At 39.8% G+C, this 26,486-nt stretch overlaps 1 protein-coding gene across 2 annotated transcripts; it reads left to right on the forward strand.

The window, feature by feature from the left end:
- Positions 1-78: 78 nt before the first annotated feature.
- NHLRC3 (NHL repeat containing 3) lies at positions 79-16,737 on the forward strand. Of its 2 annotated transcripts, none has more exons than XM_081045791.1 (7): positions 79-366; positions 1,242-1,394; positions 1,699-1,846; positions 7,111-7,242; positions 10,649-10,740; positions 13,350-13,462; positions 14,478-16,737. In XM_081045791.1, exons 1-7 carry the CDS (start codon positions 283-285, stop codon positions 14,728-14,730), a joined length of 975 nt encoding a protein of 324 aa, XP_080901917.1. In that variant the 5' UTR covers positions 79-282; the 3' UTR covers positions 14,731-16,737. The 2 variants fall into 2 exon arrangements, with proteins under 2 accessions (XP_080901917.1, XP_080901918.1); XM_081045792.1 differs by having other exon boundaries at positions 103-366; positions 7,042-7,242.
- Positions 16,738-26,486: the final 9,749 nt, after the last annotated feature.

Here is a 26,486-nt window from a genome sequence, read left to right on the forward strand (position 1 = left end):
GGAGAAGCCCTCGGCGTCGACCTCCCCTAGGGGCGGGAAAGGCTGGTCACTGGGGCGGCCCCAGCACGTGACGTGGGGGCGGGGACCCAGCCACTGTCTGGGAATCCGAGTTCTCAGTTGTTTCCCCGCCCGCCCGTCTCTGGGCTCCCTTCCTGCTCTGGGGCCCCGCGCATCCAGGGGGGACGATTGGAGGTAACAGCTGCGGCCCAGGGCCCGGACGCTCTGCGCATCGAGGACCGCGTGGGCCTGGCCGCTGGCGGAAACTCCTGGTCGGGCTTCGTCATGGCGAGGTTCTGGTTCTGCGCGGCTGGCGCTGGCTTCTTTCTTGTATATCTGGCGTTGCATTCGCGTTTTTGTGGCTCCCCGGTGAGTTGAATTGTGAGGACATGGTTGATGGGTGTGTGGATACACTTTTGAGAGGCGACGCTGCCCTCCCGGGGTGGAGGTGGTGGGCGCACTAGCTTGTCTCAAACCTGCGGGTGGGGGAGCGGGGCCCCCAGGTGTTGCCTTGTCCCTTAGTGTTAAAATGTTTGTACAGAGGGCCCCTGAGCTGTGATTTTTCTACTGTATGATGATGCCAAAGCGGTACGATTCACTAGACTGTACATCCACGGGCCAGCGCTGGACAGGTATGCTACCTCTCTCATGATGCTAGGTGGTTCTCCGGCAGCCACAGGACCAGGAGGGTAAACGACGGATACTGTCTATTAATAGTATATTGTACTGTGTTGTCAGCACGGTTTTTTTTTGGATATTGTGTTTTCGAGTCCCATCATGTCTTTTAAACGCACATCTGTGTCTTTGCTCGGATGAGAAGAGGAAGGCTTCTTGAGATGGAAGGGAACTCCAGATAATTGCCCAACTGTAGGCTAATGTAAGTGTTCTGAGCACGTTTGAGATACGCCAGGCTAAGCGATGCTGTTGGGTAGATTATGTGTAGTCAATGCGTTTTCGACTTACCATATTTTCAATTTATGATGGGCTTATCGGCATGTAAGTCGAGGAGCATTTTGTATGGTACACCGGCATGTTCCTTATTTTCTCCTCTTTCCCTTCTCCCACTACATCCTCAAGTAGTTTGCAGATTTGTATTGTGGTTGCCTTGGTCTTTAAACATAAGGCCATTTTTCCCCAATCATTTCTGACCTTTGGATTAGATGTCAAGACATGCATAAAACTTTTTTTTTTCCTTTTTTAACGTACAGGGTAAACTGAATCTTAATCTTCTGATTTCATTTAAGGTTTTCAGGGAGTTTGTTTTTCGAATTTCCTGGAGAACTGAGGAAATTCTTTACCGGCTGGATGTGAGTTGGCCTAAGCATTCAGAATACTTCACTGGAACAACATTTTGTGTTGCAGTTGACTCCCTGAACGGACTGGTTTACATAGCCCAAGTAAGTACAATCAGTATTAAAAAAAGAAATTATGAACACAAGGGAAACAATAGCCTGTTTTACTGTACTAAGTAACCATATACGTTTATATTATGCCAGTTGTGGGATTTATTTTTTGAATTGGTTTCAAGTGAGTATTTTGGCTTAAATGTGGTAGATATTAATATTTTTAGGTTTTGAAGCTGGATCTTTAAATGTTACTAATTTCCTTGATTAACCTTTAATTTTTGTTTCTCCTTGCCAAAATAAAGATTACTTCCTTAAAACTGATCCTGTCTAAGCAGTTATTTTTGTATACCTTCAGAGAGGGGATAACATCCAAAAGGTATTAGTGTTCACAGAGGATGGATATTTCCTACGATCCTGGAATTACACAGTTGACACACCTCATGGTATGTTTGCAGCCAGTACACTACATGAACAATCTGTCTGGATCACGGATGTAGGAAGTGGTATGTGTACTAATATCTATTAAATTATCTTGCTAGAAATTCCATCTTTGCTCATGTTCTTGCTTGTACATTTTAAAATCAGAGTTACCAAATCCAGTCGTAATTTCTTTAATGATTCATGAAATAACTTATTTTTTAAAATGTAGTGTACTTCTGTAGAATTAAGACATTATAATAAGGCTATAATTATCATGATCTTTCTTTTCCTCTTTAAAGAATCAGTTGCTCTTCTCAGATTAAATAAGTCTAAACCTCTTCTATGGAGTCAAATAAAATGGTAAGCTCTAAAAGCCAATGAATGAAATCCTTGCTTCTCATTTTCCTTTACCAGTTTTTTTTTCAAAAGAGATTGTACTAAGAAACCAGAATTGCTTTGTTGGCCAACACTGCTGGTGTTAACCCTTCTGAAATCCCACTGACTACCGCATCGCTGAAATCTTCCTTCCATCAAATATTTTAGTATAATGTGCTGAAAAACAAAGTAACCACAAGTTGAACTTACAACTGTGGAGATAAATTTTCAGAGGTAGCTGTTTGAATACACTTGTGGCTTCAAATAAGACAGTACCAGAGATAACCTGGCATTATCTCGGTAACGAATGGGATCAAACAGACAATATTTGTACTATTCCTTGGCCCAGTTACATTCATATCTTGAGGGACATCGTATTTCCCCAGATCTGACAATTCACATGCTATTTTGGAATTAATGAGGTTTTAGTTTTTATAAAAAGTGCGATTACCACATCTGTTCTTAGAACCCAAAAGGTTTCTGAGCCTCAGCCAATGCCTTATATATTTCAAGCTGTACTTTGGATGGTAAGATTATGTTTAAACCAAAAAATCTGGATTACCTCTGAGTTCATGGTAATAAAATTTGAACTATTTCACTTTTTTTTTCTTTTTTTTTCTTTTTTTAGGATTCACTGTTAAAGGCCTTTATTTTTAATTCATACCATTCATGTGATTTTTTTTTAAACAAAATACTTCACTGATTCCAGAAATAAAAAGAACACACATGCTCTCTTCATTCTTTCCAATATAGTTTTTTTTTTCCATGCACAGATCTGAAGACAGTTTCTGTATTTCTTCCCATTTTTCAAAGGAATAAATTCCCTCCCTATTGGTTTAGTCATCTTATTGACTTGTTTCTACCTTATTGAGTTATAAGACAGAAAATGGCATATGATAGCAGAACGAGGGCAGAAAATAAGTAAGATTTAAAATTTTAAGGACTTGGGAAAATTATTTCCAAGAAATTGTTGACTTTCATCTTTCAGAAGAAATCCAAATCAGATGATAATTGAGACCTGGAATTTGTTTATGAAAAATTAGCGAAATCATCTTTGAGTCACTATCTTAAAAAAGGAATAAATTCCCTTTGATAAAAACATGGCTGCAAATCAGCCATTTAAAAAAAGCCATTACTGGTATTCTATCCTTTTGCTAGTTCCTTAGAAACTTTGGAGGTTGCTTTCTTTAATGTTTCATTCTCTTAGTATTGCTACAAACTTTAGCTAAAGCTTCCAAATCAAGTATAATAATATAATTTTCAAAATAGAATTGTAATGCAAGCTAATTCACTTTTATTTCCAGTAAGCTCAGTGTATCCAGTTTATCTTTTGAACAACTACCAGTTACTGGTCTTGGTATGCCTTCACGCTGATTTTGGTTCACTGCTTTGTGGTTTTTCCCTATTTGTTAATATTCTGTTTTATATTTTTGTTTGTAAGATAATTGTAACCCAAAAAAATTTTAATGTGAGAAGATAAGAGACTAGTGATTTGGAAAGATTTATTCCCTTCTTAGGAAAGAAAACTTAATGGATTGAATTTTGAATTTGTTTCCACTTGTAGAAAATGTAGTTTATTATTTTAATTTTTATTAAATTTATTGGAGTGACATTGGTTAGTAAAATTATATAGGTTTCAAGTGTATACAATTCTATAAAACATTATCTACATATTGCTTTGTGTGTTCACTCAGAGTCAGTTCTCCTTCCATCACCATATATTTGACCCCCTTTACCCTCTTCTACCACCCTCTCTTTCCTTACCCTCTGGTATCCACTAAACAGTTGTCTGTGTTTGTGAGTTTTTGTTCATTTGTTTGTCTTGTTCATTTCTTGTTTTCCTTTTTGTATCCTTTTTGTATCATATGGTTCCTTTTTGTATCCTTTTTGTATCATATGGTTCTCAACTTTTTCTGTCTGACTTATTTCACTTAGCATAATCTCAAGATCCATCCACATTGTTGCAAATGGCAGTATTTCATCTTTTATTGTGGCTGAGTAATATTCCATTGTTTATATGTACCACATCTTCTTTATCCAGTTGCTGAGTATATTATTCTTGACTAGTATTTCTCTCTTTCAATAGTTTGAATATTTGATTCCACTCCTAGCTTGTCGAGTTTCTGTTGAAAAGTCTGATGATAATCTGATGGGCTTTCCTTTGTAGGTTACCATCTTTTTCCCATTAGAATTCTTTCTTTTCATTAATTTTTGACAGTTTCAATATAATGTGCCTTGGAGAAGGCCTTTTAGGATTGAGGTAATTAGGTGTTGCTTGCTTCTTGGATTCAAGGATCCAGTTCTAAACAAGTATTGGGACGTTCTCGTCGACTGTTTGAATAGGCTCTCTCTGTGTCTTTCTCCCTCTTTTCTCCTTCTGGTATACCTATTATTCATATATTGCTCTTTCTGATGGCGTCAGATGGTTCTTGTAGAGTTCTTTCATTTCTTTTAACTCTCAAGTCTCTCCCTTCTTCCATCTGTGTCATTTCCAGATTTCTGTCTTCCATATCACTAATTCTTTCCTCCATCTGGTCAACTTTATTTCCTAAGCTGGCTGTTTCATTCTTCATCTCTTTTACTGAGTTCTTCAGCTCCAGAATTTCTGTTTGGTTCTTTTTTAAAATTTCAGTCTCTGGTAAAGTATTCATTTTGTTCATTGATTTTATTTCTGAGTTCATTAAACTGCCTATCTGAGTTTTCTCGCATCTTGTTGAGTTTTTTCAGAACTACAATCTTTAATTCTCTGTAATTTAAGTCACACATTTCCATGTCTTTAATTTTATTTTCTGGAGAGTTTTAATTTTCTTTCTGAGCTGCCTTGTTACCTTGGTTGTTCATGGTAATTGATGGGTTATTTCTCTTCCTAGGTATCTACTGGAATGAATTCTGCAGCTAGTTGATAAGAAGGGGTTTTTCTTTTGTTTTCCAGTAGTTCTGGAGCATTTTATTTTCTTTTGCCCTGTTCTAGCTTCTTGCATGGTGGGAGATTTCCTGGGGAGGTGGGTGTCTCCTCTGTAAACAGGTCACCTTGGTCTCGGCACCACACCCATGGGAGAATGTGGGGGTGATGGAATTCTGATCCCCTGAAATCTCAATGCTGTCCCTGTAGCTAGAATCACAGCTGTGCACCTCAACAACCCTGAGTACCCCCGCTGCAATCAGCTCTGAAAGGGGATATGCGATAGTCGGGGAGAGGCAGCTGGTCTTTGTTCTCCTCTTGGTAATGGTGACTGTCAGACCACAGCTGCCTCACTTGTGCATCTCCTCCCTTATCACTGAGATTAGCCGCAGTGTGCCATTCAGGAACTGTTTCTCCAGTCTCAGACTGTAGATATTCTGCTCTTTAGCCCAATAACTCACTGCTACAATTTCTTCTGGGGCCCACTACCAACACTGGGAGGGTGCAGTGAGGAGAGCTCTGGGAGGGTGGGGGTAGGGGGCCAGGCCCCCTGGCTTTGTTTCCTGCCTGGCAGTGAGGGCTCCTAGACCATAGCTGTCGCAGTCCTGTATTTGGTCTTTGCCCCAGGGTCTCTGCCCCATCACTGGGTTCAACCATATCAAGCTGATCACTTAGGCAAGATTGTGGGCCACAGACAGTGCACCTGCGGTCTCAATCCTCCCCTCTCCCAGGACTGCAGTGAGCTCTGTGGCACCCATCTGGGCACTTCTCCCTTCCCTCCTCCTGTTTGCCCCAATTCACCCACCTTCAGATGTTTCAATGCATGGATCTCAGGCGTCTGTGTGTGTGTTGTGCAGAGATTCCTATGGCTGTTCAACTTCTTGTAACTTCAAGATGAGAGATCAAAGGGGACTCTTCATGCCACTATTTTTCTGATATCCAGAAAATGTAGTTTAAAAAAAAAATCTGTATTATAGAGCACTTTTTTCTTGACCTACTGAAATTCGAGATCTGCACTTGAACAATTGCAATAACAGTTGTCAGATATAAATTGTTCCTTTTCCAGTTCCTTCTGGATTTCCTTTTACACGTAATGCTTATTCAACGTAATAAGATTAAAACAGAACATGGTATGCCGATAATTTAACATGAGCTTTTTGTATAAGGAGTCAGCTTTTTTAGTTTTATTTCTTACAATTTAGAATCTACTTATTTTGGAGTACCTAAGATTTGACTTCATGAACATATTTGGCTATGACTGATGAAGAAACTCTATTGCTTACCAAATACAACATTTAATTATTTGAGCCTATTCACTTTTTGTTACTGTTTAATTCTGTCAGTTTTTGCTCTCAGCTTACAGTTGGCCCTTGAACAACATGGGTTTGAATTACACAGGTCCACTTCTATGCAGATTTTTCCACTAAATATTATAAATGTATTTTCCTTACGATTTCTTAATAACATTTTCTTCAGCTTTATTGCAAGAATACAGTATATGTATAATACATATAACATACAAAATATGTGTTAGTTGACTTTTTATGTTATTGATAAGTTCCAGTCAGCAGTAGGCTATTAGCAGTTAAGTTTTGGGGGTGTCAAAAGCTATACGTGGATTTTTCTACTGTGCAGGTGTTGGTACCCCTAACCACCTCCCCCCCATCCCCTGTTGTTCAAGGGTCAACTGTACTTAAAAAACAGGAATGTTTGTCATAGACACAGACAATAATTTAGTGGTTACCAGAGGGTAAGGGGGTGGGGGGTGGGTGATGAGGGTAAAGGGGATCAAATATATGGTGATGGAAGGAGAACTGACTCTGGGTGGTGAACACACAATGGGATTTATAGACGATGTAATACAGAATTGTACACCTGAAATCTATGTAAATTTACTAACAATTGTCACCCCAATAAAATTAATTATAAAAAAAAAAAACAAAAAAAAAACAGGAATGTTTGTACAGTGGTTATATTTGTGAAATGTGCATGTCTTTATAGGATCCTATGGTCATACTATTAAGAAATACAATTCCTTCGGTGATCTTGTTCAAATCTTGGGTACCCCAGGCAAAAAAGGCACTGGTTTGAATCCCTTGCAGTTTGATAACCCTGCAGAATTATATGTAGAGGACACAGGAGATATTTACATTGTGGATGGAGATGGAGGATTGAATAACAGATTGATCAAGTTGTCCCAAGGTACGTAACTTAATTTTATGTGATATTATAAGAATATTATTTAATAAGTTGGATTTAATTTGTTACTTGGTATAATATTTTAACTGTTGTATATGAATGTGGGGACAGAGCCAGGAGTGCAGTTTCCAGGCTCTCACCCTCACGTGGAAAGGTGCTGGCTCAGGTAGTAAATGGCCATCAACTGTGATTGGTTGGCCAGCAGCTGTGGCTAGTTGGCCGTCAGCTGTAACCAGTGAGCCATTGGCCACTAATATAACTGCTGTGGCTACGCTAGCAGAAAATGGGGGCTAGCAAGAAGGTGGTGGCTGAGCTGGCAAGAGCAGATTGCAGTTAGGACGGGGGGTTGCGGACAGTGTGGCCCCTGCTTCCCTGTGTCTCCAACCCAGCTGCCAACGAGAATATAGTTGTATGACTCCCGTATCTATGGCTCCGTGGGTGTTCCTTTTTGGCCTCATCATGTCCTGTGTTCTTATGTGGGGAGCGGGAGCTGAGACCCCGCATGCCACCCCGCATGACAAATGGCGCAGCGAGCAGGGTCTCCCGCATGACTCCCCACACGACAAAGAATATGTGTATAAAGGGCTCACGTGTATTCTAGGGCAAAACCAGAACAGATCTGTGGGATGGCCAGTAATTAACAATTCTGACAATAGACTTGCTTCTTCACCAAAAGCTAGGCGTTTCCTTTGAAATGAACCAGAGGCAGTATGAGAACTGATAGTGGCCTCAAGAAATAAGTGGTTATTCTAGCCTATTAAGAGTTGGGGGATTAGAATCCCACAGCTGCAGGTACCTTGCAGGTTGATTGATCAGCAAGTGTTTTATTGAATTCCCTGCTTTGCAACCTCAGTAGTACTTTAGGTGCAGGTTTATTAGAAATGAAACAGTTAAATGCTACTATATGCTGCTGATTGTTAATAAGACGAATAAAATTATAAAAGAAGATTAGGAGGAGAAACAACTGTTGACCGGAGAAGTAGGACAAGAGTTCATGAAGGAAATAGTTCTTGCACTAAACTGATTTTGAGGGGAGGAGAGCGGGATGGGAGGAGGGTTCACTAGCCTTTATCACACAAGGTCTGCAGGTGATAATAGCAGGTCTTCTTTAGGAACGGAGCTTAGGATGCACCTTTTGAATAGTAGAAAATAAGATTTGAGATATTCTTGAGAGCTTATGTTGGGAAAATTTCCCAAGGCCAAGAGACCAAAGAAAGAGGCTAATAACTCTAGCATTACATCAAGAGTTTGAGGGAACTTACATAGGAAGCATATCTTGGGTGGCAGCAAGATGATGTGGATGTCTTCTAGGCTGCATGGCAGGTGCTAAAGAATTATCTAGAATGGAAAAGTGCAGGATAAATAGGTGTACTGCTGGTGACCTGTCCCAAATAAGGACAGGTCCTGTTCCTGGAACCAGCCTTGGGATGTAGGGGAGGGGATTCAGACAGTCTCCCAGGGGATTTACGGGAGGTAATCTCTGTTCTGGCCCAGAGCTAGCGCATGGGTCATGTCATGGAAGAGTCTGTCCTCCACGGCATAGCTAAGCCATATTATGAAGCCATAATTTTGCCTGTAAAGAGTCTCTGAGGTTTTTTAATAGAAAAGTGATGTTACAGAGTTTTTACAAGACACAGTATGATATCAGGATACATTTACAGTAAGTTCTATCATATGGAGGTTGTGTAGTTATATGTAGTTATTTTATCATCTAGTAACTGAATTTGTTTGGTGACAGTTAAAGGAAAGTGAGGTGAAAATAAAGTAAGAATCAAAAAATTATGGAAGAGGGGCCGGCCCAGTGCTCAGGCGGGTAGAGCTCCATGCTCCTAACTCCGAAGGCTGCCAGTTCGATTCCCACATGGGCCAGTGGGCTCTCAACCACAAGGTTGCCAGTTCAATTCCTTGAGTCCCGCAAGGGATGGTGGGCTGTGCCCCCTGCAACTGGCAACTGGACCTGGAGCTGAGCTGCGCCCTCTACAACTAAGACTGAAAGGACAACAACTTGAAGCTGAACGGCACCCTCCACAACTAAGATTAAAAGGGCAACAAACTTGACTTGGAAAAAAAAGTCCTGGAAGTACACACTGTTCCCCAATAAAGTCCTGTTCCCTTTCCCCAATTAAAAAAAAATCTTTAAAAAAAAATTATGAAAGAAAGAACCAGATTTAGGAGACAGATTGAATATAGGTGCACTAGTTTCTTGTGGTTGCTGCAATAAATTGCTACAAACTGGCTTAAACAGAAATTTATACTCTCGTGGATTTTGGAACCCAGAAGTCTAAAATCTTTAGGGTGGGCCATTCTCCTTCTAAAGGCAAGAGGGGAGAATCCTTCCCTGCGTCTTCTGCTTCCAGTGGCTCAGACATTCCTTGGCTTGTAGCAATGTCACTCTAGTCTCTGCCTCTGTCTTCACATGGGCTTCTTCTCTCTGTACCTCAAAATCTCCCTCTCCTTTCTCTTATAAGAAAACTAGTCATTGAATTAAGAGTCCACCCTAAATCCAGGATCATCTCATCTCAAAATTCCTAACTTAATTATATCTGCAAAGACCTTATTTCCAGTAAGGTCACCTGCATAGTTACTGGATATATCTTTTCAGGGGGCCACAATTCAACCCACTACAGGGTAATAAAGGAGATAGACTATAAAAACGTAATGTGAATATTTAAGCTCAGAGGAATGGTAATACCAAAGAACATGTTAGTTGGGAAGGGGAACCAGTTTGAGGGAGAGGTTGAACCCTCAAAACAATGATTTTGAAAAAAAATTTTTTTTTTTTATTGGGGAACAGTGTGTTTCTCCAGGGCCCATCAGCTCCAAGTCAAGTCACCGTCCTTCAATCCAGCCGTGGAGGGCGCAGCTCAGCTCCAAGTCCAGTCACTGTTTTAAATCTTCAGTTGTAGGGGGCACAGCACACCATCCCACATGGGAATTAAACCGGCAACCTTGCTCGCGCTCTAACCAACTGAGCCATCCGCCCCACCCACCACACACACACCGGAAGCTCAGTGGCAGCTCACTGTCCCCAGTCTAGTTGTGGAGGGTGCACCTCATTGGCCCATGTGGAAATCGAACCGGCAACCCTGCTGTTCAGAGCTCATGCTCTAACCAACTGAGCCATCCAGCCGCCCGTAAACAATTATTTTGAGTGACGAAAAATTCACATGGAGATAATCATTGAAGAAGTGTTATAGATTAATTGCTTCAAACAAGGGATTTTGGTGTTTTTTTTTTGTAAAGCATAAGAATTAGGCAAATGGGTATATAAACAGAAAGCGAAGAAAGAGGTTATAATTGAATAATTTGCCATAACATGATTTGCTATAACCTATGACATAAAATAGAATATGCAAATGCATTAGGTATTCTGCATGTTGCTCTGACCATATATGTTCACCATTTGTAGATTTCAGGATGCTTTGGCTGCATGGAGAAAATGGGACAGGGCCTGCTAAGTTCAACATACCTCACAGTGTTACACTGGATTCAGCTGGCCGGGTAAAAGTACAGTGTCGTTTGTCTGGAATTGTGTGCCTGAATATGTTGATGTGTGTCTAGGTGTGTGTATCTGGGCTTGTACATAGGGATCCTGGTGCACCTGTGTGTGTCTGGACATGTGGATATGCATGTGTGTTAGTATATGTGTATATCTGGGTGTGTCTGGACAATTCCTTCAGGGCTGGGTATACCCACATACTCCGTTTAAATATTTGATTCCTATAATGAAGGGAGCTCCCAAATCCTCAGAAATCAGCAAAATAGATTTCCTATGTTACTTAAAAGGCAGAAGGAACAAATAATAGAACAGAGCATAAGTAAAGTTATCTTAAAAAAAAAAAAAAAGAGTTGCTCTCCTACTTGGAAAACTACTATGAGTATTCAAATATATTTTAAAATCTAGAATGAACTAAGTTAATTCTAGAATGTATCGATCAAATGGGAGATGGAAAAGGTTAATCTTGGAAACTTAAAAAACAGCCATCTGGGCATATTCTTGATTTTACTAGCTGTACTTTTCTAAGGAGCACAAAGCTATAACCAACAAATTACAATCCATTTCTTATTTTTCCACCCCCTGTCTACTACGACCTCTTTTACTTTTACACACCTTTAAACATGCATGTCACTTCTTTGGGGTTACTGTCCTATAACCAACCCCAAAATGTTTTCTATTAGTTTCTCCTGTTTTCCTATAGTAGCCTGTACTTCCCTTTACAGTAACTATCATGCCATAATAGAGCAATTTAATTGTCTCCGCTAACATAGTGTAGACTGTATGAGGGCACATGCTGAATCTCTTTAGCCTTATATCTAGTGTCTAGCACGTGGTAGTCTAACGCATATTTGTTAAATGACTAATGTCTTGGTGCACGGTGGATGCGTCAGACTATCTTGGCTTCATGCCATTAGAAATTTAATCCATTTCTACTTCTCATTCTGCGCTCAGCAAGCAACTTTCTGGATTATGATTTGGCTTCCTCTGTTGACAAAGTGAGGATGTTTTGATCATAAAGTTTTCAAGTGTTTCCCATCAAAAATAGGAAGGTAGCTGAACATTTGACCTTTATATGTAAATTGGGAACTAGAAAGTTAGAATTCACTACTCTCCTCCTGGGATAAGAACAAGATCAAGTTTCTGAGCATCCAAGACCCAGGTCAATTCAACATGGTGATGAACGTCCTTTGGAGAGAGGCCTTGGAGATCATTTCATAGGGATACTCTGGCATTACTGAGTGATGAAAAACAAAAGAGTTATTTCTACACACTTGTGTTTTTATAACAACAGCAACGCTATTCAGAGCATTTTACATGATTAATTCATTTAATCATCATTCCAACCCTATGTGAAAAGATAATTAGTCCTAGAGTTAGACTTGTTTCTTAGACAAGATTCCTCATAATCAAAATCCACTGAATAGGGAAAATAATGCTAACAGTCTGAAATGTCTTTCAGTCCTAGGGACTAAACTGTATTTCTTCCTTGGTCACTAAGATAGTAATCCCAAAAAATCTTTAAGGAAACCCATCCTTAATAAAGAATCATATAGATCTGGAAGAGATCTTGAGAAATTACTTAGGGATCAGTAGCCTTTCTAAAGACTATTGCAGTTAGTCTTTGTTTGTTTCTGACTGGAGATGAATTCAGTCACTACCAAAACTCACATGCACTGAAAAACATATAGTCAGGGTTACCCTGAACAAATAGTTCCTGAATCCACAACCCTAAGAAATCTGAAGATCCTGACGTGGGGAAGTGGAGGTCAGTAGGGTTGGCCCACCCTTCCAGTCCATTCTTACATAGCTCTCTACAGCCCTAGCCACGTGTCATTCAAAGCCATTTCACTGTATGTATGCCATAGGTTGCAGAGATCAAGTACAATACTTGAAATGTCATTTAGAACGCACCTTCCTGTTTTAGAATGAGTTTCCTTACTAACGCCTCATAGCCAATAGCAAACCTAAATTAAAGCTCTTGTTAGCCTGCTATCATTCTTTATGTGTTACTAAAATCTCCCAAGCTTCCTCTTTAAGTGCTTTGGTATTTTGGACATACCTCGGTTACAGCAGGTAGAGTTTTAATGATAAATTGATTGCAGTGTGGTTTCCCCTGAGCTTGGCTTCCCCCGAGCCTCATCTCTTGAGGAGCAAGGCTGCTTTTCTTTGTCTTTGTTGTATTACCTGACCCAGGAACTGACAAGTTGGAAGTACTCCGTGACAGTGAGTGCTGGTTAGTGGAATGAAAGAATGCTGTTGCTTCAGTATCTACAAATCCTCGATGTTATATTGGAGTGCTCCAGTTTTATAGTTATCCAAATGTTTAGTCTAGCAGACAGAGCATTATAGGCTTTGAGTTAATACAGATGGCCATAAATGGTTCTCCCACTTGTAAGCTCACTTCAGACATGATATTTTAACTTTTCTGAACTTTAATTTCCTATCTGAAAATGGGGCTTTTTAAGACCTTATTCTTTGGGGTCCTCTGAGTACTAAATGAGATAATGTATGTGAAATTAATGAAAATAAACATTCATCCTCTCCCCTTCTTTTTTTTCCTTCTCATTATGATGTGGATCTTTCCCAGTAAATTTTTTTTTTTCTGTTTCAGGTGTGGGTTGCTGACCGAGGAAATAAAAGAATTCAAGTATTTGATAAAGACAGTGGGGAGTGGTTAGGAGCATGGAATAATTGTTTCACAGAAGAGGGACCTTCTTCAGTCAGGTAGTTGTTTTTTAAAAACATTTGAAATGCTTGTTTTATTTGCTTTATGTTATGTTCTCTGAAGAGCTAGCTGAAAGTTTAAAATATTTATCATTAATTTTAAACAGTGAAAGGGGAAGGAATCAAGTATGCAGAGAACATGTAATCATATTTCAAACTCCAGGCAGCTGCACTGCCTGTGCACTGAGTGAGCCAAATATTGCAGGTCTTGTATGTTGGACCCACCCTACAGATCTTCCTTTTATTATTATTTTTTTTTATTTAAACTAATCTTTGGTAGTGTCTGTCATCACAAATCTTGTTCCCTCATCAATAGAATTAGATCAATTTAAAATTCTTTTTAAAAGAACTCTTCAACACTCGTCTGGCCTTCTCTCTGAGCCCCTGCAATTCTTGCTTTTGGTGACCCTTTGTTCACGATAGCCAGCTCCCATGCCTAACCCTCAAACACACCCCCATCGCTGTATCCCTTGACTCACTGAAGGTTTCGTCATGGTCTCATCATGGTCCCTATTTTGCCCTTCTATTTCATTTCTTACCTATTTCTTCATTGTTTATTTTCCCACTAGAATATAAAGGCAAAAGAAAGTAGATATTTGGGTTTCTTGCTCACAACCTTATTCTTGCTACACTATTTATAGAACAAATAGTGTAGGCACATTAGGAACTCAGTATTTATAGAACAAATGGATCAATCAATCAATCCAATAAGCAGTTTGGTATATAAATTGATGAAACAGTGACAGGTTTTTACTTGTTTTTATTTTTGTTTGTGTGTGTGTGTGTGTGTGTGTGTGTGTGACATTAAAAACCAATCCAGCATATTATGAATCTGGGAAATGTGTTGCAAATAATGTATCAACCAGAAAGGCTAATAAAATAACTTTAGGAAAGGAAAAACCTTCAACAAGTGGGTGCTTATTATTGTTTAGCATTGTAGGGGATAAAAATGTTGAGAAAATAAACACTTAGGTTAATTCTGCATATATTTGTTATGCAATGTCTTTCTCCTTAGATTTACTCCTGACGGGAATTACTTGATTGTAGCCCAGCTGAATCTTAGCAGGCTCTTGTTTGTGGCAGCGCCCCCTGTAGGAAGCATTGGCAACTGTACTGTGATCAGCTCAATCCAATTAGCAGATCAAGTTTCACCTCATCTCTTAGACGTCAGTGGGACGACTGGAGCAATCTATGTAGCAGAAATTGGAGCAAAACAAGTACAAAAATTTGTCCCTTTGAATAGCTATTTCTCTTCATCCCATTCATAATGTTTCTTTCCCTGGAAATCTTTCAAGTGAAAGTTCATATTTTCAAATTCATTACGTGTTTAAAAATAATGTTCAAGCACAGGAATTTCTTTCTTTACTTTTACCATACGTGGTATCAGAGAAATTTGTTCTTATGTCATTAAGAATCATATATGTTGTTGCCATTCTTGTGACTTAATTTTACTTGTAAATACATAGGGTATTTTAATAAAAGAAATGTAACTGTAAAAAAATGGGGTCAGAAAGAGGAACTAAGGTTGTAACCTACTTCTTTGTCCTGATAGACTAATTCTCCCTTTTGAGGGGCGGAGTGGGGGGAGAAAAAGGAATACAGGTGGGTTTTAGGATAATTTATTGAATTTTGTGTGAAGAACTGCAAATCCCCAGTTTGTTCATGTTATATCAAATGAACCGCTTGAGAGAGCAAGTCAGATGGGCTCTTGATTAATGAGTCCTCACGGAATGCTAGGTCCTGAAGATTCCAAACTGAAGAGACAGGGTTTCTCTGTGTGTGCCTTGCGAGTCGCTGACAGACAACCCGGGGACAGCAGTGCACAAGTGTGGTGGGACTTTGGGAGGAGGAGCATCACGTGGCAGGGAATCATGGAGACTCAGCAGGGAAGTCCACTGGCGCTCCTGCTTGACAAACTGAGCAGGGGAAAACAACGCGGTCCAAGTAGACGAGTTCCGAAGTGTTACGAACTTGCCGTAAACTCGGAGGCTTTCTTTGGAAGGTCCACTTGGCTTTGGTCCTTTAGCGGTCAGGTACTCTCAGCCTTCACAGGTAGGAATAAAATGGCTACTAGCATCTAAGCACTTTATCAAAAAGGAGTTTTACCAATAACTGGATTTTCTTTATGGTAGCATTAAAGATAGGGCCTCTCCTCAGTGTCTCCTTATTTTTTATGTTTAACGGGAACTCAGTGCATTCCTAACATTTGTCTACCTCAAGGAACTTTTAGGATGATTTACATAGGGATGTGTGCCAAACACTGAGCTAGTAAAATGAAGAATTTCCTGCCTTTCTATGTTTGTGTCCCCTTGTTATCACTTTGGTCTGAATAATTGGCTTTCCAGTTATGACCATTTTTTTCAGTGTGTTCTAGATTCTGATGGAAGCTTGCCATGTTATGGTCTCTGAGATCATTCTTCCTCTTCCCTTCTATCAGCCTTCCTTTTTATCCTAGTGTCTTACTGTATATTTTGTAGCACATGAGAAGTCTTGAGCTGAATTTCTTTATCACTGATTATGACTGGAGTCTGTCTTCCAGATAGGAACTCACTTTTTTGATGCTTGGATCATATCTTGATGGAATTAGGAAGGTAAATCTACCAACAGGAAATCCTGTCCCGTGTTTCAAGGCCATTGATATATGTGTTTGTGCCACTGATCAAGCTGTATGATCCTAAATGAGTAGCCTTAGTTTCTGTTCAGTAAAACAGGAATGCCGTTGTCTTTCCTCCTTCAGGAATGCTGTGAGGATCAGATGTGCAATAGGTACGTGTGTGCCCTTTGAAACCTATAATAGCGCCAAGTAAATTAAAGGCAATTTATTATGGAAGGTCCTTCTAAACTTACCATTTACTTGATACGGTCAGGTTTGCCAGAATTTTGTTTGCACTTATCGCTTTTATCAACACGTATCCTTGTGAACTTTATTCAGTTTAGCCAATATAGTTAATTGATTTGGATGAAAGAAAGTAATTTGAGGGGTTTTTGTTGTTCTGTTTTCAAGCCAGGACAAGAAGTACAAATGTCTCTTTGAAGGAATGCAGGTTAGGTAAACTGGTTTTTGTCATTTCAAAAATGTTTTATTTGTTTTATGCCTGATTGTTATAAAACGTTTAAAATATTACTTCTATGTATCTTGCTAAAAACTCATTTTATAAACATATTAGTAATCAAGTTATTTCATTTTTTTCTTTTGGATTAATTTGTTAAATGGATGAGAAATATTTTGTATTTTCTATTAAAAAATACACATTAAAATTTTGGAAAGAAAAGGCAATATTTTGTGGCTCTAATTATAGTTTTGTTTTATTGTTATAAAAGCAGTTTATAGCTTCTTACGTCACTGAAGAATTTCAACAATCATGAAATCACAGGTTGATGCTGAGAGAGTATCTTCTCCTTTTAAATTTTTATTATTAATTAATTAATTAATTTATTATTTCAAGACAAGAAAGTACACACTTGAGAGGGAAGTGAGGACGAAACTTGGAGAGCCCGTGGCTCTGAGGAAGTCCCTCCCAATCAAGGGTATTTATACCCCCTGGGACGGGAATTAGTGATGTCCCATTGACGAGGCTCCTCAGTTTCTTCCGTCGGTGGGGTCCTCAGTTTCCTTCTCTTCCTTACTTGGTTTCTCCAGAACTGTCCTGGCATCAGATGCCTTCTGGTAGTCATAGTAACCACAATATAAATGAGATTATAATGACAATTATCTAATGGTCAGGTCCGGGTCATAGGAATTAGACTTGCTAGGTCGAAACACATCGTTAAGGCCTGGGATTCATCAGTAAATCTACTTGGGTTCTCAGAAAACCGCCTTAACTTAATTTTGCATTGGCAAGGACTGTCAGGGAGAATGGGACGTGGATGCTAATGGTCCCTGGCTCTGCATTTGCAACCTCTCTCAGCGGACAGTTTGGTAGAATCTGGATAGTAAGAAGCTCCATTCTGGTATGTGCAGGGCTAGGTTCAGCCATCTCTTTGGGCAAGGTGGGCTATAGAAGAACGTCGAGAGGAGGTGAAGTAGGAGACATCGCAGGTGGAGTCGAGGGTGAGAGGAAGCTGAGGAAACGGGGTACTCCGGCCCTGGAACTCGCTGGCTGGTCAGTCCCTCTCCTGTTGGGACAGTGGTGTTCCCGATAGAAGGGGATCATCCAGGAGGTCAGGACTATCTCTAGGTGGGGCAGCCAAGGCAATGTGAGCATAACGAATTTTCCAGGAGCCTTTTTTTTTGGATCTTGATAGAAGACCATGAGGGTCTGTACATATGGGATCTCTATTCATTTTCCTTTTTGTTTACAGAAGAGGTTTAGTTGGAGAACTGTTATAATTTAGGGTCCCATTTCCAGGACACTTCTCCTCGTCCCCTACGTTATATTGAGGCTAGGCCATATTGCAAGAGTAGTGTCTTTCACTTTAGGCTAATTTAAAATTCAATTAAAAATGGGTGGAGGACCTGAACAGATATTTCTCCAAAGAGGACAGACATACAGATGGCTAATAGACATATGAAAAGATGACCAATGTCACTAATCAGAGAAATGCAAATAAAAACCACAATGAGATATCACCTCACTCCTGTCAGAATGGCTATCATCAATAAGTCAACAAACAACAAGTGTTGGTGAGGATTTGGAGAAAATGGACCCCTTGTACAATGTTGGTGGAATTGCAAATTGGTGCAGCCACTATAGAAAACAGTATGGAGGTTCCTCAAAAACTTAAAGGTACAACTATTCTAGTCCTTGCTCCTTTTTTTTAAATTTATTTTTTATGAGTACTTGAGATACAGTACTATTAACTACAAATTTACGACGTAATGACTAGACATTTATATGCCTTTTGAAGTGATCACCATGTAAGCCTAGTATTTATCTTCCCTCCCCACCTCAACCCCCGGCATGGCACCCCCAGCCCCACGATGGGCTCCGCAGCCTCAGGTTCCTGAGCCAGGAAGGAGTTCCCATGGCATCTAGCAGTGAGAATCAGTGAGGACTCTCTGCCCTTCCTGGGCACAAGGTGGCTGGAAACCCAGATGCCCTCTTACAGAGCCAGCACACAGACTTACTCACTTGAGGGCACTTACCTGGTTTCTGGTACAGGGGTGGCAGCTCGGGAGGCCCAGAGACATGCAGGAAAGGACTGAATTGAGTGGCTTCGGCGTGGGGGCTCGAGGGATAGGAGCCATTGTCCCTGTGTGAGCGACACACATGTAGCTTACAGGAGGGCACCATCTTTGCAGGGTTAAGCCCTCCCCCAAAGGGCTGAATCTGGGACTACATTGGTCTGGAGGACTCCACGCGTGCACACTGCCTTGGTAATTAATGCCCTGGGTCCCTGCCCTCCGCATAGCTGGTGCTGTGTCGCCCAGGAAACTCGACTGCTTGGCTGCTGGCCCTGCCCCCACAGGCTGGGGAAGCCTGTTTAATGGGTGAGGGTCTGTGTCAGGCAGCCTGGGAAACATCTGCTGCAGTGCAGATGGACAGCAGACCTGAGCCAGGTGGTGGCTGGCCACAGTGTTCTCAGGGCGTTTGTCAAGGGTCATTGTGGGCCCTGCACCAGTTTGGGAATCGAGACCACACAGAATTTGTAGAAACCACTGACCATACATACCTCTTAGCTCCATGGAACCCCGCCCTGCTCAACTAGAGCTGCAGTGCCAGGGGTACTCTGGGTGCCTGGGTAGTGAACCCACGCCACAAGTCTTGGAGGTCTTTTACAGAAGCAAACAATCCATAACAGCCCAGGATGATTTTGGTGGTGGTCAGTCACCCAAAAACTGTACTGCAGCCACTCGGGGGAAGCTCTCGGGAATTTGCGAGCCTGAGGTGGCTGGCGGTGGTGTTCTCAAGATGCTGTGCAAGGTGGTCACAGGCTGAGCACTGGCATAAGAACTGAATCTACATTAATTTTGTAAAAACCACCAGTCACATCTCGTGACTCCCTTGAACTCCACCCCACCAAGCTAGTGCTGCATAACCGATGTCTCTCTCAACACCAGGTCAACCAGCCCAGCCCACACACCTAAGGAGGCTCAATGCTGGGCCTTATAGGCAGCTGGTGAGTGGCAACAGGCCTAGGAGCCCTGGGCCTTTTGCTAAGCTGCTTCAGGCCCACTATTGGTGGCAGCCAGCCTTGGTTTCCAACAAGGAGACCCACACACAACTCCTGGTCCAGCACAAGTAGCAGCCAACCACATACAGCTTTGAGACTCCTGCAGGCCAGTACAGGAAAAATGGAAATTGCCCTGCACAGGAGCACCACCCAAGAGATACCAGAAACAACACACCTAGAAGCCAGCTTCAGACCACACCAGAGCACAACCTGGTTAGCCTCACAAGTGGAATACCCAAAGAGGGGTCTCAACAGATAGAAGAGCCCACAGGAGCAAAGCCTCCTCTGAGGGGTCAGCCCCTACACAGCAGCTCATACACTGTTGGTGTAGCCAATCCTCGCAGCCAGTCAGCCTGGGAGTCAGTCCCACCCACTGATATGCCAAAAGCAATCAAGGCTCAACTACAACAGAACACACACAAGGGACACTCCTGGAACACACACACACACACACACACAGGAGATTAGGGAGACTGCAATTGGACTACACAAGGCACATACTACATAAGGCCACCCAGCAAAGACAGAGACACAGGACATCAACCTAATGCACACCGTGTTTCCCCAAAATAAGACCTAGCCGGATGATCAGCACTAATGCAGCTTTTGGAGCAAAATTTAATATAAGACCCGATTACATTATATTAATTATATTATATTAACTACATTATTATATTACATTCCTGGTCTTAGAGTAAAATAAGACCGGGTCTTATATTAATTTTTACTCCAAAAGACGCTCTAGAGCTGATTTTCCGGCTAGGTCTTACTTTCGGGAAAATATGGTAGGAGCAAACACCAACAGCAGCCAGAATGAGGAAACAAACAAACATTTCCCAAATAAAAGAACAGGAGAAACCTCTAGAAAAGGAACTGAAAGAAATGGAGGCAACCAACCTTTCAGAGACTGAGTTTAAAACACTGATTATAAGAATGTTTAAAAAATTTAGTGAGAGTTTCAACAAAGAGAGGGCAAGCACAAAGGACATAGAAACCATAAAAAAGAACCAGTCAGAAATAACGAATATAATAACTAAAATGAAGAATATACTAGCAGGAATCAACAACAAATTAGATAAAGTGGAGGACTGAATAAGCGGTTTAGAAGACAAGGTAGCAGAATACACTCAATCAGAAAAACAAAAACCAAAAAGAAAAAAATAACAATGAAGATAGTTTAAGGAATCTGTGGGACAACATCAAGTGTCAGAGCACTCACATCACAGAACTACCAGAAAAAGAAGAGAGGGAACAAGGGATCAAGAACCTATTTCAAAAAATAATGAACGAAAACCTCCTCAACCTGGTGAAGGAAATAGACATACAAGCCCAGGAAGCACAGAGAGTCCCAAACAAGATGAACCCAAACAGGCCCACACCAAGACACATCATAGTTAAAATGCCAAAGGTTAAAGACGGAGAATCCTAAAAGTAAGAGAAAGGCAGATAGTTATTTACAAGGGAGCTTACATAGCATTGTCAGCTGATTTCTCAACAGAAACTTTGCAGGGCAGAAGGGAGTGGCAGAATATATTCAAAGTGATGAAAAACAAAGGCCTACCTAGGACCAAGACTACACTACCCAGCAAGGCTATAATTTAAAATTAAAGGAGAGATAAAGAGCTTCCCAGATAAGAAAAAGCTAAAGAAATTCATCACCAAGTCAGTATTACAGGAAATGTTAAAAGGACTTCTTTAAGCAGAAGAAAGGAGAAAACAAACAAATGAAGATAAAAAATATTAATAATAAAATGGCAAGAACTATGTACCTATCAATAATCACTTTAAATGTAAGTGGATTAAACATTCCAATCAAAAGACATAAGGTAAGGGCCAGTCCGGTGACTCACGTGGTTAGAGCTCTGTGCTCCTAACTCCGAAGGCTGCCAGTTCAATTCCCACATGGGCCAGTGGGCTCTCAACCACAAGGTTGCCAGTTCAATTCCTCGAGTCCCGCAAGGGATGGTGGGCAGCACCCCCTGCAACTAAGATTCAACATGACACCTTGAGCTGAACTGCTGCTGAGCTCCTGAATGGCTCAGATGGTTGGAGCGCATCCTCTCAACCACAAGGTTGCCAGTTCGATTCCTCAACTCCCGCAAGGGTGGGTGGGCTGTGCCTCCTTCAGCTAGCAATGTCGACTGGACCTGGAGCTGAGCTGCGCCCTCCACAACTAAGACTGAAAGCACAACAACTTGAAGCTGAATGGCACCCTCCACATCTAGGATTGAAAGGACAACTTGACTTGGAAAAAAAAAAAGAAGTCCTGGAAGGACACACTGTTCCCCAATAAAGTCCATTGCTAGCTGCAGGGGGCACAGCCCACTATCCCTTGTGGGAGTCGAACCGGCAACCCTGTGGTTGGGAGGACGCGCTCCAACCAACTGAGCCATCTGGAAGGGGAACACCCTTCCCCAATAAAATCTTTAAAAAAAAAGTTAAAAAAAAAAGTCATAAGGTAGCTGAGTAGATGAGAAAACAAGACCCCTGCAAATGCTGTCTACAAGAGACCAACCGCAGGTCAAAAGACACACAGACTGAAAGTAAAGGGATGGAAAAAGATATTCAACACAAATGAAAACAAGAAAAAAAGCTCAGGTACTAATACTTATATCAGACAAAATAGACTTCAAAATGAAGACTATAAGACAAAGAGGGACATTACATAGTAATAAAGGGATCAATCCAACAAGCGGACATAATCTTAGTATCTATGCACCCAACATAGGAGCACCTAAATATATAAAATATTGACAGTCATAAAGGCAGAGATCAACAGTAACACAGTCATAGTAGGGGTCTTTAACACCCCACTGATACCAACGGACAGATCCTCCAGAAAGGAAATCAACATGGAAACAGTGGCCTTAAATGAGACACTAGGCCAGATGGATTTGATATTTTTAGAGCATTTCACCCCAAAGCAGCAAAATATACCTTCTTTTCAAGTGCACATGGAATATTTTCCAAGATAGACCACATGTTAGGCCATAGAAGAAGTCTCAATAAATTTAAGACTGCAATCTTATCAGGTGTCTTCTCTGACCACAGTGGTATGAAACTAGAGATCAACTACAAGAAGAAAATTGAAAAACACAGAGAAACTAAATAACATGCTAATAAATAATGAATTGGGTCAACAATGAGATCAAGGAAGAAATCAAAAGGTACTTTGAGACAAATGAAAACACAACGACCCCAAATCTATGGGAGACAATGGAAGTATTCCTAATTGGGAAATTCATAGCAATGCAGGAGTACCTAAAGAAACATGAGAAATCTCAAATCAACAGTCTATCTTTACACCTAAGGTCACTTGAAAAATAACAGCAAAATAAGCCTAAAACGAGTACAAGGAAGGATATAATAAAGATCAGAGTGGAAATAAACAAAATTGAGATAAAAAAAATATCAAAGAAATCAAGAGCTGGTTTTTTGAAAAGATAAACAAAATTGATAAACCTTTAACCAGACTCATCAAGAAAAAAATAGAGGACCCAAATAAATAAAATCAGAAGTGAAAGTGGAGAACTGACAACTGATACCACAGGAAAACAAAAACATTTTAGAAAATACCATGCGCAACTATATGCCGACATATTAGACAATCTGGAAGAAATGGATAAATTCCTAGAAGCATACAATCTTCCGAGGTTGAATCAAGAACTAACAAAAAATCTGAACAGACCGATTACTACCAGTGAAATTGAAACAGTAATCAACAAGCTCTCAAAAAACCTAAGTCCTGGACCACATGGCTTCACAGGTGAATTTTATGCAACATACAAAAAGGAATTAACATACAAAAAGGAATTAACAGCTATTCTCCTGAAACTATTCCAAAATATCTAGGAGGGAAGTCTCCCAAGCTCATTTTACAAGGCCACCATTACCCTGATCCCAAAACCAGACAAAGACATTACAAAAAAAGAAAACTATAGGACAACATCCCTAATGAACATAGATGCAAAACTCAATGAAGAATTAGCAAACTGAATTCAGATATACATTAAAAAGATCATATACCACAATCAGGTGGGATTCATTCCTGGTAAGCAAGGTTGGTTCAATATCTGCAAATCAATTAATGTGATACACCACATAAACAAAATGAAAAATAAAAATCATTAGGTCATATCAATAGATGCAGAAAAAGCATTGGACAAAATCCAGCATCCGTTTATGATAAAAACTCTCAGCAAAGTGGGAGTAGAGAGAACATACCTCAACATAATAAAGGCCATATATTACAAATCCACAGCTAACATCACACTCAATGGAAAAAAGCTAAAGGCATTCCCCATAAAATCAGGGACAAGACAATGATACCTAGTTTCACCACTTTTTTTCAACATAGTTCTGGAATTTCTAGCCACAGCAATCAGAGAAAAAAATTAAATAAAAGGCATCCAAATTGGAAAGGAGGAAGTAAAACTGTCATTATTTGCAGATCACATGATACTATATATAGACAACCCCAGAGATTGCACAAATAAACTATTAGAACTGATAAATGAATTTAGTAACGTAACAATACAAAATTAATATTCAGAAATACGTTGCATTTTTATACACCAATAACGGACTATCAGAAAGAAAGAAAACAATCCCATTTACAGTTGCATAAAAAAAAAATACGAGTAAATTTCATCGAAGTAAACGACCTCTGCTTAGAAAATTATAAGACATTGAAGAGAGAGTCGAGAAGATACAAACAAATGGAAACATATACCATGCTCATGGATAGGAAGAATATAGTTCAAATGTCCACACTCCCTAAAGCAATCTACAGATTCAATGCAATCTCTATCAAAATACCAATGACATTTTTCCCAGAACTAGATTAATACTAAAATTTATGTGGAATCATAAAAGACCCAAAATAGTCACAGCAATCCTGAGAAAAAAAGAATAAAGCAGGAGGTATCATGCTACTTGATATCAAACTATACTACAAAGCTATAGTAATTAAAACAGCATGGTATTGGCATAAGAACAGACACATAAACAGATCAATGAAACAGGATAGTGCCCAGAAATAAATTCATGCCTATATGGTCATTTAATCTATGACAAAGAATTTGCACGGGGCAAAGACAGTCTATTTAATAAATGGTGCTGAGAAAACTGGACAGATACATGCAAACAAATGAAACTGGACCACTTTTTTATGCTATATACAAGAATATATTCAAAATGGATTAAAGACTTTTAAGTGTAAGACCTGAAACCATAAAACTCCTAGAAAATACAGGAAGTAAACTCGCAGACATTATTACCCTTAGTAATATTTTTACTGATATATCCCCTTAGGCAAGGGAAACAAAAGAAAAAATAAACAAATAAAAATAAAAAGAAATAAAACAAAAAAAATAAAAAGAAAAAATAAACGTTAAACTAAAAAGTTTTTTTCACAGCAAAGGAAACCATCAACAAAACGAAAAGACATCCTACTGAATGGCAGAAGATATTTGCATATTTGCATGATATTTGCATGATATTTGCATGATACATCTGATTATGGGTTAATATCCAAAATTAAAAACTCATACAACTCAACACCAAAAAAAATCCAATTAAAAATGGGCAGAGGACCTGAATAGACATTTTTCCAAAGAGGACATAAACATGGCCAATAGACATATAAAAAGATGACCAATGTCACTAATCAGAGAAATGCAAATAAAAACCACAATGAGATATCACCTCACACCTGTCAGAATGGCCATCATTAATAAATCAACAAACAAGTGTTGGTGAGGATGTAGAGAAAAGGGAACCCTTGTGCACTGTTGGTAAGATTGCAGATTGGTGCAGCCACTATGGAAAACAGTATGGAGTTTCCTCAAAAAATTAAAAGTAGAACTACGTTATGGCCCAGCAGTTCTACTCCTTGGTGTTTATCCAAAGGAATCAAAAACACTAATTCAAAAACATATATGCACCCCTATGTTTAGTACAGCACTATTCACAATAACCCAGATATGGGAACAACCAAAATGCCCATCAATAGACAATAGGATAAATTGTACATTTACTCTGCCATAAAAAAGAATGAAATCTTACCATTTACAACATGGATGGTCCTAGAGGACATTCTGCATCAGACTGAGAGACAAATACCTTATGATCTCACTTATATGTGGAATCTAACAAACAGAATAAACGAAGAAACAAAAAAGAAATAGATACAGAGAAAAAACTGATGGTTGCTAGATGGGAGGAGGGTTGGAGAGTGAAGGAGAAGGTGTAGGGATTAGAAAGTATTAGGTTTGTGCAAAAGTAATTGTGGTTTAAAAGATTAAAATTGCAAAAACCGCAATTACTTTTGCACCAACTTAATACAAACTGGTAGTCACAAAATAGTCATGGGGATGTGAAATACAGTATGGGGAATGTGATCAATAATGTTGTAAAGACTGTGGGGTGTCAGCTGGGTACTGGACTTATCGGGAGGATCACTTCATAGATTATAAAAATGCCTAACCACTGTGTGTACACCTGAAGCTGATGTAGAAAAATACTGAATGTCAACTATAATTAAATATGGTCACAGGATATAAAGTACAGCATAGGGAATATAGTCAATAGTATTGTAACAGCTATATACGATGTCAGATGGGTAGTAGATCGGGGGAAAGGGTTATCACTTTCTGAATACCTGATCATTATGTTGTTTTGTACACCTGAAAACTAATAATAAAACAAGAAAAACTTAGAAAAGGAAATTGCAAAACAAAATTACAGCAACAAGTCTAAACAAAATACATTGAGCATGTCCTATATACTTATTTCAATACTGTGTTCTTTCAGGAAAAGGAGGAACCACCCTTTCTTGCTACAGAGAACAATATTCTCCACTATAATCAGGAAGTAGTTCCCCAAAGGGTATTCATTCTCCAGGGTTATT

This window comes from Rhinolophus hipposideros, assembly GCF_964194185.1.
Source record: "Rhinolophus hipposideros genome assembly, chromosome: 4".
Lineage (NCBI taxonomy): Eukaryota > Metazoa > Chordata > Mammalia > Chiroptera > Rhinolophidae > Rhinolophus > Rhinolophus hipposideros.

Excerpts from the sequence above, each read along its gene's own strand:
- NHLRC3 (XM_081045792.1), top strand. The coding sequence starts at position 283 with ATGGCGAGGTTCTGGTTCTGCGCGGCTGGCGCTGGCTTCTTTCTTGTA. Across the intron at positions 1,847-7,041 it reads GATCACGGATGTAGGAAGTG|GATCCTATGGTCATACTATT; the intron begins GTATGTGTACTA and ends ATGTCTTTATAG. Across the intron at positions 7,243-10,648 it reads ATTGATCAAGTTGTCCCAAG|ATTTCAGGATGCTTTGGCTG; the intron begins GTACGTAACTTA and ends CACCATTTGTAG.